The sequence below is a fragment of the Callorhinchus milii genome, unplaced genomic scaffold (genome assembly GCF_018977255.1).
Source record: "Callorhinchus milii isolate IMCB2004 unplaced genomic scaffold, IMCB_Cmil_1.0 Scaffold3, whole genome shotgun sequence".
Lineage (NCBI taxonomy): Eukaryota > Metazoa > Chordata > Chondrichthyes > Chimaeriformes > Callorhinchidae > Callorhinchus > Callorhinchus milii.
This window is the reverse complement of record NW_024704744.1, coordinates 64,362,215-64,378,395: the sequence shown is the minus strand read 5'-3', so window position 1 is coordinate 64,378,395 and position 16,181 is coordinate 64,362,215. Positions and strand designations below refer to the sequence as shown.

Here is a 16,181-nt window from a genome sequence, read left to right as displayed (position 1 = left end):
GACGTGGGGCTTGAATCTACAACTTCTAACTGAAAAGCAAGAGTGCTATCAACTGAACTCGGCTGACACATGAAAAATAAGGTTAAATGTTAAGGAGTACAAATCACAATATTGACAAATCTAATAATAGTATAAGATGTAGGCACAAATTGATGATATTCTGTGAATAATAAATTAGGTAAAATTCTATTGACATATACTATATAAAGCAAAATTGAACTATATGCATTTATGTATTTTTTAAAAATGATGAGGGTTTTTATTAAAGTAAATAAAAAATATTTTTACTAGTTAATGAGTCAGTGACTATAGAGCATCAATTTAAGATAGTTGGGAAAGGAGCAAAGGCAAAGATTAGAGAAGAAAGTTCTAAGGATGTTGAGTGCCCTACCGTGACAGAATATATATTCACTTTCAAGAGGGAACTAGATAGATATCTACAAAGACGCAATTTGTAGGGCTAATGGTTAAAAAGGCAAGTACAATGGGACTGAATGGATTGCTCTTTCAAAAAGCAAACTCAGATATGATGGGCGAATAGCTGCCTTCTGTGTGGTAGATTTTCATGGTTCTTCAGTTTAAAGATGACCTTGGGCAGTGCTAAACTGCAACATGTATTCAGAAGAGCCAATATTGGAAATGCATTTATTAGTACACGACTGAAATTCAAGGTATGAACTCTCCTTTAAGAAAATACTTTTGTTATGAATAAAGGTAGATGAGGATTGGGTCAGTTTAAAACTTTGATTGTGAAATAGGTCATCTTCTAAAATATTTTACTTCTCTGAAACAGATCTTGAACTTGTTTTAGTTCTTTTTGAATTATTATGACAACTGAAAAGTTAGCTGGCTGTACAAAATCTCAAGGCACTCACAAATAATATCCAGATTAAATTTTTATTCAATTTTCCATTGCATTCAATGTATTTTTTAAATTATTCAGATTCCACTGAGAATCTTACTATGTATCTTTGACTTCCTCGGATAAATAGCATGAAGACATTTATCTTAGAAGGCAAGTCAAATTGAGAGCCAATTATCTGGGGCAAAATATATTACAACAGCCTCTTAATCCAATTTCATTCTTATCCAGAAAAACAGGTTTATGTTCAACATTTCCATTAAATTTAGAATACGATTTGCTCACAAACTTTGCTTCAGAAATACTGGACAACTCAAATCTCTGGTATCTCTTGTCAGATACACAATGCATAGAAGCCTCACTTTTGAAATGGAGTGGCCTTTCTTTGCAAAATATTTTTGGGATCTATAGCAAATATGTGTCCTTATGAGAGATACTTTTTATGATCTATAATATAATCATAGAAATACTTGCTTGTTTATAATGCCTTATCTATCATTTCAAAGCATTTCAAATGCTTCACAGCTGGTTTGGTAAGCAAACAAGGCACAGCATGAAGCTAATCTGGAGGCTTGTTGGAGAAACTCCCTTCATGGTATGAACAAATACTGCCCAAATAATGATTTGTCTGCACCGGGAGAACAAGAGAGGAATGTTGTTTGTGGAGTAAAGAGACTAGGATAGAATCGTAGGGATATAGAGACAAATCAATATTCTGCAGGTTTGCTTAATACTTTTGGGTTCAGAGAATATCTACTCAATATTTTTCTCCAAGAGACAGAGTGGGTTGAAATGACGTGTTTGTGTTCACGTGATAACAACTCCGCACAGATGCTGTCAAACTTAAATAAAGTCCTGGGCTTCATATCAAGAGTAATAAAATACCAAAGCAAGGAAGTAATGTTAAATTTATATAAAAATTGTGTTGCCTGACAAATCCATAACAAAGGGGCATTAATATAATTTAGCCACTAATATTTCTAAAACAGAGTTTAGGAGGAAATTCTTCACACCAAGGGTGTTGAGAATGTGGAACCCGCTGCCAGAAGCCACAGTTCAAGCAAAATATCAAAACGTTTAAGAGGAAACTCAATGTCTACATGACAGAGAAAAGAATAGAAGAGTACAGGGGGAAGGACTGCATGGAGAATTAGGATGGATAGAAGCTCACGTGAAGCGTAAACACAGCATGGACTAGATGAGTTGATTGACTTGTTTCAGTTCTGTAGATTCTATTTCATTTTGTTGATTTCTTTACTCTCATGGCTGCAATGAGTTATTAGGAAGGGTGTTAAAGGCTTGAATGCTGGATTCATTTAAGTTTGATGCTGAAATGGGAAGATGGATATTCTAAAGCAGGCCAATGAGCAACCCATGGGCCACATAACGCAGGCGTAAAATAGAACCAGATTACCAAGAATGCCATAGATGAATGACTCAGTTTCAATGTTCCATTGCTAAGTATGTCATGTTGGAGCCAGCTCAGCTCCAAGGAGAGTGCACTTACCTCCCCCCCAACCCCCCAACCATCACCAGGAGCTTGTCCTCATACAATTTACCTGTAAAAGTAATTACGTTTTTGGAAGCACCATATCCTTTGGGTAGTAGATTAATTTCACATGCTCAATGTGTTGTGATCCTAAAGCAAAATGTTACGGCATTAGTACTTGAAAAGTAAATAATAATATGAACTTCATATCATGCAGATACCAGCACTAATTTGGTTTCTTCGATATTTTTAGATCGCACAAACTGGTTAAGTATAAGTTGCTTTGAACACAGCTGTTATTTTACTTTAAAGTTTATGCTTTACATATGTTGCTGTTACTAATTCAGAGAATAGAAGAAATGTCAGTGACTAGGACATTCAGCACATCAAAGCGCATCCTCTGAACCAGCAAACTTTTATCTTTTCAAATATGCCTTACTTTTCTACTTTGAGGGCTTTAATTAATTCAACACCATAAAATCTAGTTTTAACTGCACACTTTTCTCACTTTCATGTTGTTTTTATGTTTAGATTCCAAGTAATCTCTTCCAGCAATGTTCATCCTGTTACTTGCCAAGAAATTTGAATGCAAGTGCTGTTAATTTATAACCTAATTTGTGTCATCTACTGTGTGGTCATGAAATTAATTGTCTGCCTTCTGAAATCCTTGAAATTCAATCACTATCTAACAACAAAAGCATGCCAAGTTTTAATGAGCGATAGTCTTGTGAAAATATTCAATTCCTCTTGAAACAAAATAAATTGTATTAGTTTCTAAAATTATTAGCAATAGTAAACTGGCAGAAACTCCAGTGTACAACAGCTTTAACATTTTAACTATAATAGCTGTGAGATAAAGATCACCTAGTAGCTCCCAGGGCCTGTTGAAATTTTTTGAAGAGACACATGGGGTCATCCAGAGCAGTTCTATCCTCCCTTGAACTTTCTTTAAAATAGTTAAACACACTGAATCCCATGCCAGAACAAAATAAAGCTGACTAAATCAATAGAGATATACATAGTTATAATCTGAAAAAATCCATTTATAGCTTTTAGAGTTAATTGCAATTTTTGAACAGACTCTAATCCAGGTCTATCCTCCCTTGATACAATACAATAGAAAATTACATTTGTATAGCGCCTTTCACATCAGCAGGATGTCCCAGAGCAGTCAGGGATTTAGACCCGAGCTGGGGTCGGGATCGGGGATGGTGGAGGGCAGCGAGGGTAGGAGATAAGGCTCGGTCAAAGAAGAGTGTTTTGAGATGCGCCTTGAAGGAAGCAAGGGAGGGATCAAGACAAAAGGAATGCGAGTTGGAGTTCCATAGGGTAAGGGCAGAGAGGCTAAGGCCTGGCTGCCAATGGTGGGGTGGCCAGATGGGGGATGTAGAGCAGGCCAGAGCCTGCTGAGCGGAGGAAGTGGATAAGTTGATATGGGGTCAGCAGGTTGCAAGGAGGGGCAAGGCCATGGAGGGCCTTGAAGGTGAGGACGAGGATTTTGAACTCTATCCCCTGGGGGATGGGGAGCCAATAGAGTCAGGCGAGGGTGGGGATGATGGGGTCTCGGAGCCTGTTCCGGGAGAGGACACGAGCTACAGAGTTCAGGATGATCTCCTCTGCCTCCTTGTCCTCCTGGATTTCTCTGCTCCGTTCAACACAGTTGACCATGCCATCCTCCTCCACCGCCTCTCCTCCATCATCCACCTTAGTGGAACCGCACTTGCATGGTTCAAGTTCTACTTAACCAACCACCTCCATTTCATCTCAGCAAATGGTTTGTGCTCCTGCTCCCACCCGATCACCTGTGGGGTACCCCAGGGCTACATCCTTGACCCTCTTCTTTTCCTTATCTGTGTGCTCCCTCTGGGCGATGTCATCCGCAGACACGGGGTAAACTTCCACATGTAGGCGGATGACGCAGTCATCTATTTTGCCTCCTCCAGTACCAACTCCAGGTCCGCCAATTTTCTATCAGCTTGTCAGCAGACATCGGGGCCTGGAAGAATGCAAACGTCCTGTTGAATGTGGACAAGATGGAAGCCATACTCTTTGGCTCCCATCAACATCTTCACTCCTGCAGATCTAAACTTCTCAACCTCCCTGGACTCTCCCTCAGACTCTCCGAACCGGTGCACAATCTAGGCGTCCGGTTCAACCCCCAGCTGTCCTTCCTCCCCCACATCCGGTCCCCGACTCCGACCACCGTACCCCAAATGCCGGCAAGACCCTCATGCATGCGTTTGTCACCTCCCACTTGGATTACTCAAACGCACTCCTCACCGATCTCCCCAGCTCCACTATTCAAAAAATCTAGTTCATCCGGCACTCTGACGCCTGCATACTTACCTGGACCAAATTCCGTACCCACATTTCACCAGTTCTGGCCAGGCTCCACTGGTTCCCCATCACCGAAAGGATTGACTTCAAGATCCTCACACTTGTGTCCAAATCCCTTCACTCTCTAGCACTGAAGCCTGAAGCCTTCCTCTTCGACCATGCCTCTGGCCACCTCGCACTCCCAAGCTCGGAGTCAAGCTCTGCCACTGTTAAGTGCTCTGAGATACTACCCTGCATGGAGGGCGCTATACAAGTACAAGTTGTTGTTGTCCTCCCAATGTGAAAGGTACTGTACAAATGTAAATTTGTTGTTGTTGTTGTGGAAGAGTTGGGAAGGCCAAGAAGTAGGGAATTGGCATATTTAACCTCAAGTAGTAAATGATTAAATACACTAAATCGCACAGAAGATCAAAAAGCATGGCAAAGTCAATATTTAGTGATATACACAGTTGCCGCAGGTTCATATTTGTAACAGTACTCCTTTCCATTTCTTAATGGAGGGTAAGAAGTAAGATTACATGAAATTAAAGAAGAAAAGGCCATGCGGATCACCAAACTCATTCTTTTAAACCAACTGTGTTTGCTTTGTCAAGACTGTACCTGATGGAGGTAAATAACCACAGATAAAATTCCCAAGAGGATAACATTTCTCACCAAACGATAATCAAGTGAAACTCCATATTACAGTCTAATATTTCAATGTTTATTCACAAGTTCGCAAGGTTGGTTCAGATGAAGAAGGCCCTTCAGCCCATATGATTCTCATCCTTCCAGAATGTTCACCTTCCTCTCTTTCCATCACAGCATTATTCATAAATGGGTCCAGGATACTAGCCTCAACCACCCTTCTTGGTAACCTGTTCCAGTTGTTAATTATTTTCTGGATGAAGAAATACTTCCTTTTGTCTGTCCTGGCCACAGGCATGGTCAAAGAAGTAGGGTATTAGATGAAATTCAAAAGCAGAATAAGAAAGCAAGACAAAGGGATAGAGAGAGGAAATACCAGAGATTAGAGGTGTAGTTACTGAAGGTGGTGGTGGTAATGGTGGGGCAGAGGGAGTGAGAAATACACAGCAGGCCAGCCAGAGTTTACTGAGCAGAGAAGGGCAAGCAGAAGAGTGGGGTAGGAGAAGGCGACAGTGATAGGGAAGTGTTAGGATGTAAAGGGGCTTATAGGTGAGAGAAACTTATTTTGCAAACTTTTGCTGATTGGTTTGCTTAGTTTGGTAATAATACTTAAAACATCTTTTTGACGCATCTTGTTTAATATTCACACTTTGCTTTGACCTGGGATACTCATGATATTTCATAACCACCTGGATACTGTTGCAATTTTCCGTTATTTTAACTGCAGTAAAATAACAGAAAATGTTATTTCCGCTATTTTCTATCTGTTATTAGATTCAGTTGTCTGATAAATGATGGGCAAGAATGGATGCAACAAGAAACAGAACAGAGAATCCTTGAAAATATTAAAATACTAAAGCATTCAGATTGCCTGTAAAACTCAACTTACACATTTGTCTTCAGATCCTGTGGCCAAGAACCTCCCACAGGGACTAAAGGCAATCCCACAGGGCTGGCAGCGATTGTGGTATCCTTCATATCGACGGACAGATCTGAAAGAAAAGCACAGGTGGATTAGTCTGCTAAGAAGATAATCATTGTTATAAAAGAGCTACTTTACTCTCTCTCTGAGTTAATTTGCCTTTGATCTGTTCTGATTTCATTTTTTTCTATTAACTGGAAACAATCATCTAAATTTCCCTTGAATAATGATTAAAGCAAGGTTAACGCATAAGTTAATTTTTCAGTTAATTTCACCGCCCCACCCCCTCCCATTATTATAAGCTTAATATCCAAGAGCCTGTATCACATTTTCATTGTTGCTAAATGTTAACAAAATAGGAAAAGTGAGCTATTGTGCTGCATTTGCCTAAAAAATTCACAGAATATTCTGTGTAGTGCTTGTTTCGAAGATGTGATAAGGTGCTAAATCAAATCTAAGGATTATAATTTTTATTTATTATTAGAAATGCGTGGATTAACATTCATGAATGTCAAGGACAAGTATTCGACATATTAAAATAATAATAATCATCGTTACGATTAATAGTCACTGTGTGATTTTGGGGGGAGAAAGTGGCAGCCTAATTGCGCACTGTGAGAAACTCCCTTCTCTTTTCGAATAGTGCCATTAGATCTTTAACATCCACCTGAACAGGCAGAGACGACCTGTGTTTAATTTCTCATCTGAAAGACTCCCTGCTCTTCAACATGGAGGTAGTATCTTAAGGTCACAAAATTGGTTTGGATGAAGGCTTTTCAACTCATCTGATCTAATTTTTCCAGAATGCCCAACCTCCCATCCTCCCATCACAGTACCAAGCTATTTTTCAAATATATCTACAACACCAACAAGATTACATTTGTATAGCGCCTTTCACGTCGGGAGGATGTCCCACACTTGTTGGCAACCAATTCCAACTTCCTGGTATTTGTCCTGAAAAAGTACTTTACAATTCTAAACATATGGTCTCTCTTTCTACTGTCTTGGTGCATCCTAAAGTATTGATCTGGGTTTGCTTTTTCAATCCCATTGAAAATATTATACACCTCTATGTGCTCCCTTCTGAGTCATCTTCTCTCAAGACTGAAAATCCACAATAACAACTTGCATTTAGACAGCAATCTTTACATGGGGTAGTGTCTCAAGGCGCTTAACAGCAGCGGGTCTTGAACCAGATCCAGGGAGAGAGGGAGAGCATGGCCGCTGATGGTAGAATGGAGGAGACGAGGGGCTGAAGCCAGGTGAGCATAGGGGTACTGGAGAAGTGGGGTATAAGCAGGTCGAAAAGGTAAGAAAGTGCCAGAGCATGAAGTAATTTGTACATGAGTTTGTGGATCTTGAAATCAATCTTTTCTGCAGTAGAGAATCAGTGGAGCTTGGCAAGGACTGGAGTGATGGGTATGCAGAGGTTGGTAGGGATGAAGATATGGGCTGGAGCCCTAGCTTGTCTAACATTGCTCAACAACAACAACTTGGATTTATATAGTGCCCTCCACGCCGGACGGCGTCTCAGAGCACTTCACAGTAACGGATCCCGGGACCGAGCCAGAGGGAAGGGGAAGAAGGTGACCAAAGGGCGGGCGAAAAGAAAGGTCTTCAGCCGAGACCTGAAAATAGGAAGAGCGGGGGCGAGGCGAAGGGAGTGAGGAAGGGAGTTCCAGAGCCTCGGGGCATAGTGGCTGAAGGCATGGCCGCCGATGGTGGAGCAAAGGAGTCGGGGGACAAGGAGGAGGCCAGACCCGGTGGAGTGAAGGCAACGGGCACTGTTATGAGGAGACAGGAGATCAGAGAGGTAGGGGAATGCAGAGGAGTTGAGGGATTTGAAAACAAGGGTGAGGATCTTGAAGTCGATCCTTTCTGGGACAGGCAGCCAGTGCAGTCTGGAAAGGACTGGGGAAATCGGGGAGCGGAGTTTGGTGTGGGTAAGAATGCGGGCTCATATTTAATTCCTCTAACATTAGGGATCACCTTGTTGCTCTCCTCTGCACCTACTCTAGGGCTTGTGCAGTTTCCTTATGTCACACTGACCAGAACTGTACAACAAAACAACAAAATTACATTTGTAAAGCGCCTTCCACGTTGGGAGGACATCCCAAGGCTCTGGACAGACAGAATTATGGAACCGAGCTGAGGGTCGGGGTGGGGGAGGGTGGAAGGCAGGGGGGAAGCAGAGAGATCGAAAGCACGGTCGAAGAGGAGGGTCTTGAGGTGGGTCTTGAAGGTGGCGAGGGAGGGGACGAGACGGAAGGATTGCGTGATCGAGTTCCAGAGGATGGGTGCAGAGTGGTGGAAGCTCAGTCACCAAAGGTGGGGCGAGCAAGGCTGGTAGGGGGGTTAGGAATTCGGAGAGGTAGGGGGAGCAAGACCGTGGAGGGCTTTGAAGGTGAGGACCAGGATCTTGAACTGTGTCCTCTGTGTGCTGGGAAGCCAGTGGAGTTGGGCAAGGACGGGGGTGAAAGGGTCGTGGAGCCTAGTGCAGGAGAGGACACAGGCTGCAGAGTTCTGGATGATCTGCAGCCTGTGGAAGGAGGAGTTGAGGAGGCCGACAAGCAGTGAGTTTGCATTGTCGAGCCTCAACGTAATGAAGGCGTATATGAGGGTTTCAGTGGCCCGCGGTGTGAGACAGTATCGGAGACGGACGACGTTGCGGAGGTGGGGGAAGGCAGAACGAGTCATGGCGTAGATGTGGGGTACAAAGGATAGTTGAGGGTCAAACAAGACGCTAAGATTCTGGACTGGCTTAGTAAGGTGGAGTGTGCAACCATGGATGGTGATGCTGTCAGCGTCTGAGGTGTGGAGGCACTGACAGGAGCCAATCAGGAGAGCTTCGATCTTGTTGACGTTCAACTGAAGAAAGTTAGCTCTCATCCAGGACTTGATGTCTGACAAACATTCTGTCAGGACTGCAGTGATCCTGGAGTCAAGAGTGAAGGCAAAGAGGAAGAGTTGGGTGTCATCCGCATACATGTGGAAGTTGACCCCATGACTGAGGATGATGTCACCAAGAGGGAGCAGATAGATATTGAAGAGGAGGGGACCAAGGATAGAACCCTGAGGAACACCGCACGAGACGGTCCAGGGACTAGAGGAGAAGCCATTTGAGGAGATGAAGTGCAGGCGGTGTGAGAGGTTCGATCTGAACTGTACATAGTACTGAAGGTACTGTCTGACCACAGCACTATACACCCAAGTATGGCATCTGGGGATCTAAACTCAACTGATTTAGCAATATTGCCCAGCATCCAGCTTGTCTTGTTTATTGCTGTCTCACACTGTTTTGACATAGAGACTTAACATTCAATTGAACCAGCAGTCACGGCTTCCACTTAACATCTCCTCCAAAGGTTGACACCTCTGACAGTGCAACATCTCTCAGTATTGCATTTGAGTGTCAAACCTACATTATGAAGTGCAGATTCTGATGTGAGGCTCAAAACCAAAACCTTCTGACCAGGAGGTGAAAGTTCTGCTGCTTCAGTGAGAATGTAATCAAACAGCACTTAGCAACTAAATCTTGCAAATGCTGTCAGTACTTGGTGTGCATTCGTGCTGACCCTATCTCAGGCACACAAACAGAGGCTTAGGTCAGCGTCAAAGAATGTTAAAAACAGCTGTTTTTGTTTAGTGACAGTTCTCATGAAATGAAAAAAGTATATACTTTCATGGAATATATTTTCATGGGCTATTTAAAGGCTCATAATCAGTTCCTATGAGAGTGTCAAAACAAAATAATAAGGATGAATGGCATTTTTCTGTTTGTTATAGTTTTTTAATGTTGAGATATTATCATTTGGCAACAATTTCTCCCACGCTCAACATCTTAAGACCAGTCAGTGTAATTATTAGCATGTGAAAAGTGGATGGAAATTTAGAACAGTTGTGTGGGTGAAGAAAAGCCATAGAAATAAATTTTGAATTCTTATTGGCATCACAATAGCAAAATTAAATAACTACTTTCCTTTTTCAAAAAAGAACTACAAAAGTGCTTATTGAAAACATACTGTAGGTTTAATAAATAAATAAATCCTCTTGTGGCTTCAGTCAAATACCATAACTATCCCTACTGGTGAAGCTTACCATAACTCACTCGCAATGGGCAACTTAAATTGTGGAGACAATTATGCTATCTCACTGCTCCCAAAGCAAATCATCCAAGCAAACTCAGTCTTTTAAAGAAATAGAGCTTTTTTTAAATCAAACTTAAGAGACGCACGCTGTAATGTACACCTCGGATCATCCAAAAAGGCTTAGACTGTAAAAGGGCTTTTTAATAAAGTGCTACAACACTACAACATTAAAATCTTAATAGATCTGCCAGTCTATCAATAGTTGAATGTATCAAACAAGCATTAATCAGAGAAAATAATTGTGACTTAAATTATGCATTCATTTCTTTAGGTAAACAATCGAAAATTTACGTTTTAAAATAGAAATGTTTAAAGCGTCTGTCTTGTATTTAACATCAGCATTTGATAACTTTTCATATTTCTTGTTCCCCTAAAAGAGAGGGTGACAGTGACCACCAGATGACTCTCATTGTTCTGTTGTTCGTTTGAATTCAAGTCAGTGCAGATCTCAGCTGGGTCAGCAGTTGAGATGCTACAGTTGGACACAATTCCCTGGGGAAGAGAAAAAATCAGCCAACATTCCTGCTTCTGCTCTCTATCCAGTGACCTTACTGGAAAGCACATATATGGTTGATGAGGACAGGATTCAGTTCAGACATGATTACGTCCCACCGCCTTCCCCCAGTGTGAAATAGCCGAGTGACTCTCTCACTAAACTCGAATATAAAGATTGGATGTTTGGTGAAAGAGTGCTATATAAATGGTGTTCTGGAAATGAATTCAGGAATAGTCCTCTGGAGAGCAGGGAAGAATATTGGCAAAAATAAACCCTCAAACATCATGGCAATATTGTTTTTAGACATTTCTCTGCTTCTCATGTATGTCACAGCAAGTTATATAATCATTCTGCATTAAATAAATAATAATCCTTGTATTTGATATAGCACCTTTCAAGGTGAGGGGACATCTGAAAGGGCTACACAGGATTAGTGTAAAGTGCAGTGGCTGTGTATTTTGTAAGTGAATACAGCCGCCAATTTGCACATAACAGTGTCACACAAACAGCCATGAAGTGAATGACTGATTTTATCTGGGGATTATTGATTAATTTCGAATAGGGATCGTTAACATTCACTGCAGCCTCCCCCTCCCCCCAGCACTGCTTTGGAGTATCAGCATAAACTATGTGAATTCAAAATCTGACAGGGAATTTGAACCTCTAAGTCAGTGCCTCCAATTGAGCCAGCAGAATATTTTCTTCGAACCATTATTCATTCCTGTAGATCACTTCTTGTTATTTCTCAAATTGCTGTTAAACATTTAGTTAAACATTTTCTAAATAACTTTGATTTGCAACCCACAGACATATCATAAAAATTCCACTGAACAAATTCTTAGAGGATTTTACAAGTCAAGCTTTGTTTTACCGGCCACTTTACGTCCTTTACTATAACAATACACAATAGAATTTTTTTATATAGTTTCTTTCACGTCGGGAGGATGTCCTAAGGTGCTAGATAGTCAAAGATCTTGAGGCAGATCTTGAAGGTGGTGAGGGAATGGGGGAGTCGAAGGGGCTCCGGGATGGAGTCCAGAAAACATGTTTCACTATAGGGTGAATTTGCTCGCATGAAGTAATACCATTACTGGATTCGGGAAGTTATTCCGATATCTGTCTTTCTCCACAGATATCCGTTAAGTACAGTGATCTTTGTAAAAATGTGAAATTTGTGCTTAAGCAACCCATAGGCCTGACTGACCTGGTTCTGGTCTAGTTTAATTTTATTAATTGGTTCTTTTTTCTTCTTTATTCCTCTATTTGTGCTATGCTTTTATACATGTTTACACTGAGTCCTGATGCTGATGAACCACATAACAAAAATTATGAAAGAATTGATAAAGTAGCCATTAATAGACTGTTTCTACTAGTTGGCAAATCCAAATTAAGGAAGCACAAATATAAGTTAGTAGCAGATGCAAAAAGGGTTTTTAGGAGGAACATCTTTACGCAGAAGTTGGTGGGAACGTCCACCTATCCTAATCCATGTTGGCTTGTTTGGGGTCTGTATTTCCTCTAATTCCACAGTTTGCCAGTTTATACACAGGTTATACAAAGCTCTCGTACCCAGATAGCCCAAATTTGGTGCAAAAAGAAAACAAAACATGAAATGAGAGCGTGACTAAATTATGGACTAAAGCTGAAAAAGGAACTATTAATTATAATAATGTCAAAATTAAACTAAGCCAGAGCCAGGTCAATCAGGCCTATGGATGCTAAAGCGCAAATTTCACCTCTGTTCAAAGATTGCTGTACTTAACAACAACAACAACTTGGATTTATATAGCGCCCTCCACGCCGGACGGTATCTGATATAACGTATAATATATTTTATATATTATACATAACAGGTATCTGGGGAGACAGACATGGAATAGCTTCCTAAAACAAGGAATGGCACTCACTGCTTCAAAATATGTCCAAGCATTCCAATGTTCAACATGGCACTATGACTTGTTCTGACTACTTCAAGATGTCGGTAGCCACACAGCAGATGTATGCCATGTGGAGCGTGCAGAAATTGGATGGCGTGATACTGCTTGAGACCAGTATTAAGAGGTTTATTCCCTCACATCTGATAAAGGAGAACAACTTGTCTTGCTGCCCATAAGTTTTCTTTAAGCTGTGTCTCTCTGTTGATCTATTCTTTTAGTTTCTGTCCTTCATCTTATTTTGTTTATCACTAAAAATAGAACATTGCAGCCAATTCAATGCTGTGAAAGGAGGGTGTAGTAGGAAGAAGGCCAAACTCAACAAAGACAAGAACAAAGGAAATATGTTGGAAGGAATATTTAATTTGGGCAACTACAAAATCGTTAAAATTGGTACAGTACCTGTAAGGAATGGAAATCATGTAGAAAGATGCAATATCAAGAAGTTTTTGCTCTAGCAGTTTTTGTTAACCTATTAAACACAAGGACCACTATACAGATGTGAAATCTTTGCTTGTGCCTATAGGAGATTCCTACAGGTTTGACTGGGATCAGGCACCATCCACCCACCATCAATTCCCAGATTCTATTTGTAACCCTTTACTGATATGGACTTCAATCCTTTATGGAATTCTTAGTAAGAAATCTGCTGTAAATGCTTGATCTGATTTTTTCTTCCTCTATGTTATAAATCTCAATCACTTTAATTATTTTGTGTGTCAGTTGGTAGCACTCTCGCCCCTGAGTCAAAGATTCAATCCCCACATTGGGATTTTGAGTTCACAGTCCAGGCTGACATTGCAATGTGGTGCTGGGGGAGTGCTGCATTCAGCTGCACCTCCTTCAGCTGAGATGTTAAACCAAGGTCCAGTATCCCTGTTCAGGTGGACATTAAAAATCCCATAGCTCTATTCAAAAAAGGGAGATTCTCCTGGTGTCCTGGCTAACAATCCTCCAAATAATATTGGTCATTCATTCTATGGCTGTTTGTGTGACATTGCTGTGTGCAAATTGGCTGTCATGTTCACCCACAAATACACAGTCACTACACTTTACAGTATATCTTGTGAAGGGCTCTAAGACATCGTCCTGAAGTGAACGGCGTTATATAATCCATTAGCTCCTCTCCAGATATATAAATAATTCACTGTTGTTTCTGATCATATATCTATAACCTCTTACATTTTCATCCCTTCCATGCTCCGTTTTCCACTGACATCTGCTTTGTGTCCAAGGAATCCCTCCAGCACCTATCTGTCTCTGTAATCCTCTTCACTTGCTCTATGATTATACTGATCATTCATCAATGGATCATACAGCTCCACACTTCTATGTCTCTTACCTTTTACAGCCTCAATAAAGCCTCACTAACCCACCTAACCATCTGTAATTCAATTATCTCGTGGTTGAATATCAGGGCAAGTCCTTACTTGCTATTCCTTATTTGCCCTGGATGTTGGATAGCCCCCATTCTGTGATGTGAATACATTCTGCCCCTTCCACCTGCATGTTTGTTACCTGCCATAAATTGTCTTCAAACTGTTCTGTTCTTCCCAACCTCCCAGAGCCTTGCTTCCACCTTGCTGTATTTTATTGTTCTTCAAAGATTTTATTTTTTAAATAGTAAACCTTGCACCCTATAAATAAGACAGCACATCTCTGCTGAGCCAGTGTTTCTATTCTATTCTATTTTCTCCTTTGCCACCATTCTTCTGAGTAGCTCTCTTCCAAATTTTGGGCAATTTGGAATCAATTTTGTCGCCAAGTATTAACTAGGGATGGCATGGTCCATGGTTATTATATAAAAAAATCCATGTCAGCAGAATGGTCTGATCTTTGGATCATGTTGGTAAAGGCAGCCATTCACTGCTTCAAATGTTTAAGTTTGCAGCCAAAGCTTTCAATACTGAGTCTTTACCCACAGCCATGTAAAGAATGCCATATCTGCTAAAATCTCTGAATGGAGATGGCAGGCACAGAAGCATGATGTTGCATGCGGTGAAACAAAGTACAATAAATGTATGAGTAGTTAGTCTTGGATTTGACATTAAATAACTTCCAGTTAACAGCAAGTTGCTGGGAAGGGGAGTGAGTCATTTCATTAATTTTATGAGATATGGGGAACAATGGGTTATGTAGATTAGCACTGTAAGTCTTATATTCCTTACATTATTCACATCTTTGTTGTTGGCTTAGTTATAGAAATTTTCATGAATCCGTGACAATTACAAAACAAAACACCCTTATAAAAGCAACTCATCTTGTGGTGTTATCAATAATACTGACAAACATATTGCACATGTCAGGCAATTGCAACCTGGAAGAATTAAACAGAAAGGACTAACACAGCTGGCTATTAAATTGCATGCCAGTCACTATTTTCCACAGCAGACAACCATGTGAACCACAGCTGAGGGCAGCAAAAAACACCAGAGACACCAGATTCCTGTGGTCGCTAATTTTAGAGGCAATATACATTATGTGTGTAAAAGTGATAATGTTGAGAGGTCAAGCTGACAATCCATTTGAGATTAATGATCCACTGAGTGAGCCTAAATTATATACTGAACAGTAAATAATAAACCTGCTGCTCATCATTCACTTGTCATCATCTGTATAAAAATCCCTCGTCCTGGGGTTCGAAGCCACTGACATCCTCAGAGATGTCAGAAACCTGCTGCTGAGCTGCAGTGGAAGATTGCATAGAAAACAGCCAACAGCGAGCAGACTGAAAGGTAGAAATGAGGAGCGCAGGGGCACGTTTCATTAACAATCACCACAAACTTAATTGAAGGCAATTTTACCAGCAATACAACAACAACAAAATTACCTCTATACAGCGCCTTTCATGATGAGAGGACGTCCCAAGGCGCTGGACAGACAGAGTTTCGGACCCAAGCTGGGGTCGGGGAGGGTAGAGGGAAGAGGGGGAAGCAGGGAGATTGAAAGCACAGTTGAGGAGGTGATTCTTGAGATCGTTTTCAAAGTGGCAAGGGAGGGGGCGAGGCAAAGGGACGGTGGGATGGAGTTCCAGAGGGTGGGGGCAGAGTGGCAAAAGGTCCGCCCGCCAATAGTGACATGAGTGAGGTGGGGGGGTGAAGCAGGCTGGAGCATGCTGAGCGGAGGGAGCAAGCAGGATGGTAGGGGGTTAGGAGTTGCAGAGATAGGAGGGAGCAAGACCATGAAGGACTTTGAAGGTGAGGACCAGGATCTTGAACTGTATCCTCTATATAAATAAATAAATAAATAAATAATCCTTGCATTTGATATAGCGCTTTTCACGTCGAGAGGACGTCCCAAAGTGCTTCACAGAACACACTGTAAAGTGAATTGACTGTATATTTGTGGGCGAACGCAACAGCCAAT

The 16,181-nt window shown here is 41.2% G+C and overlaps 1 protein-coding gene across 1 annotated transcript in view; it reads right to left on the bottom strand.

Moving 5' to 3' along the window:
• Positions 1–16,181, bottom strand: part of wdr27 (WD repeat domain 27) — a 215,713-nt gene that overhangs the window by 105,288 nt on the left and 94,244 nt on the right. The window contains exon 22 of the mRNA XM_042333122.1: positions 6,205–6,307. Within this exon, the coding sequence (XP_042189056.1) occupies positions 6,205–6,307 (103 nt within the window). The remainder of the gene's footprint in view (positions 1–6,204; positions 6,308–16,181) is intronic.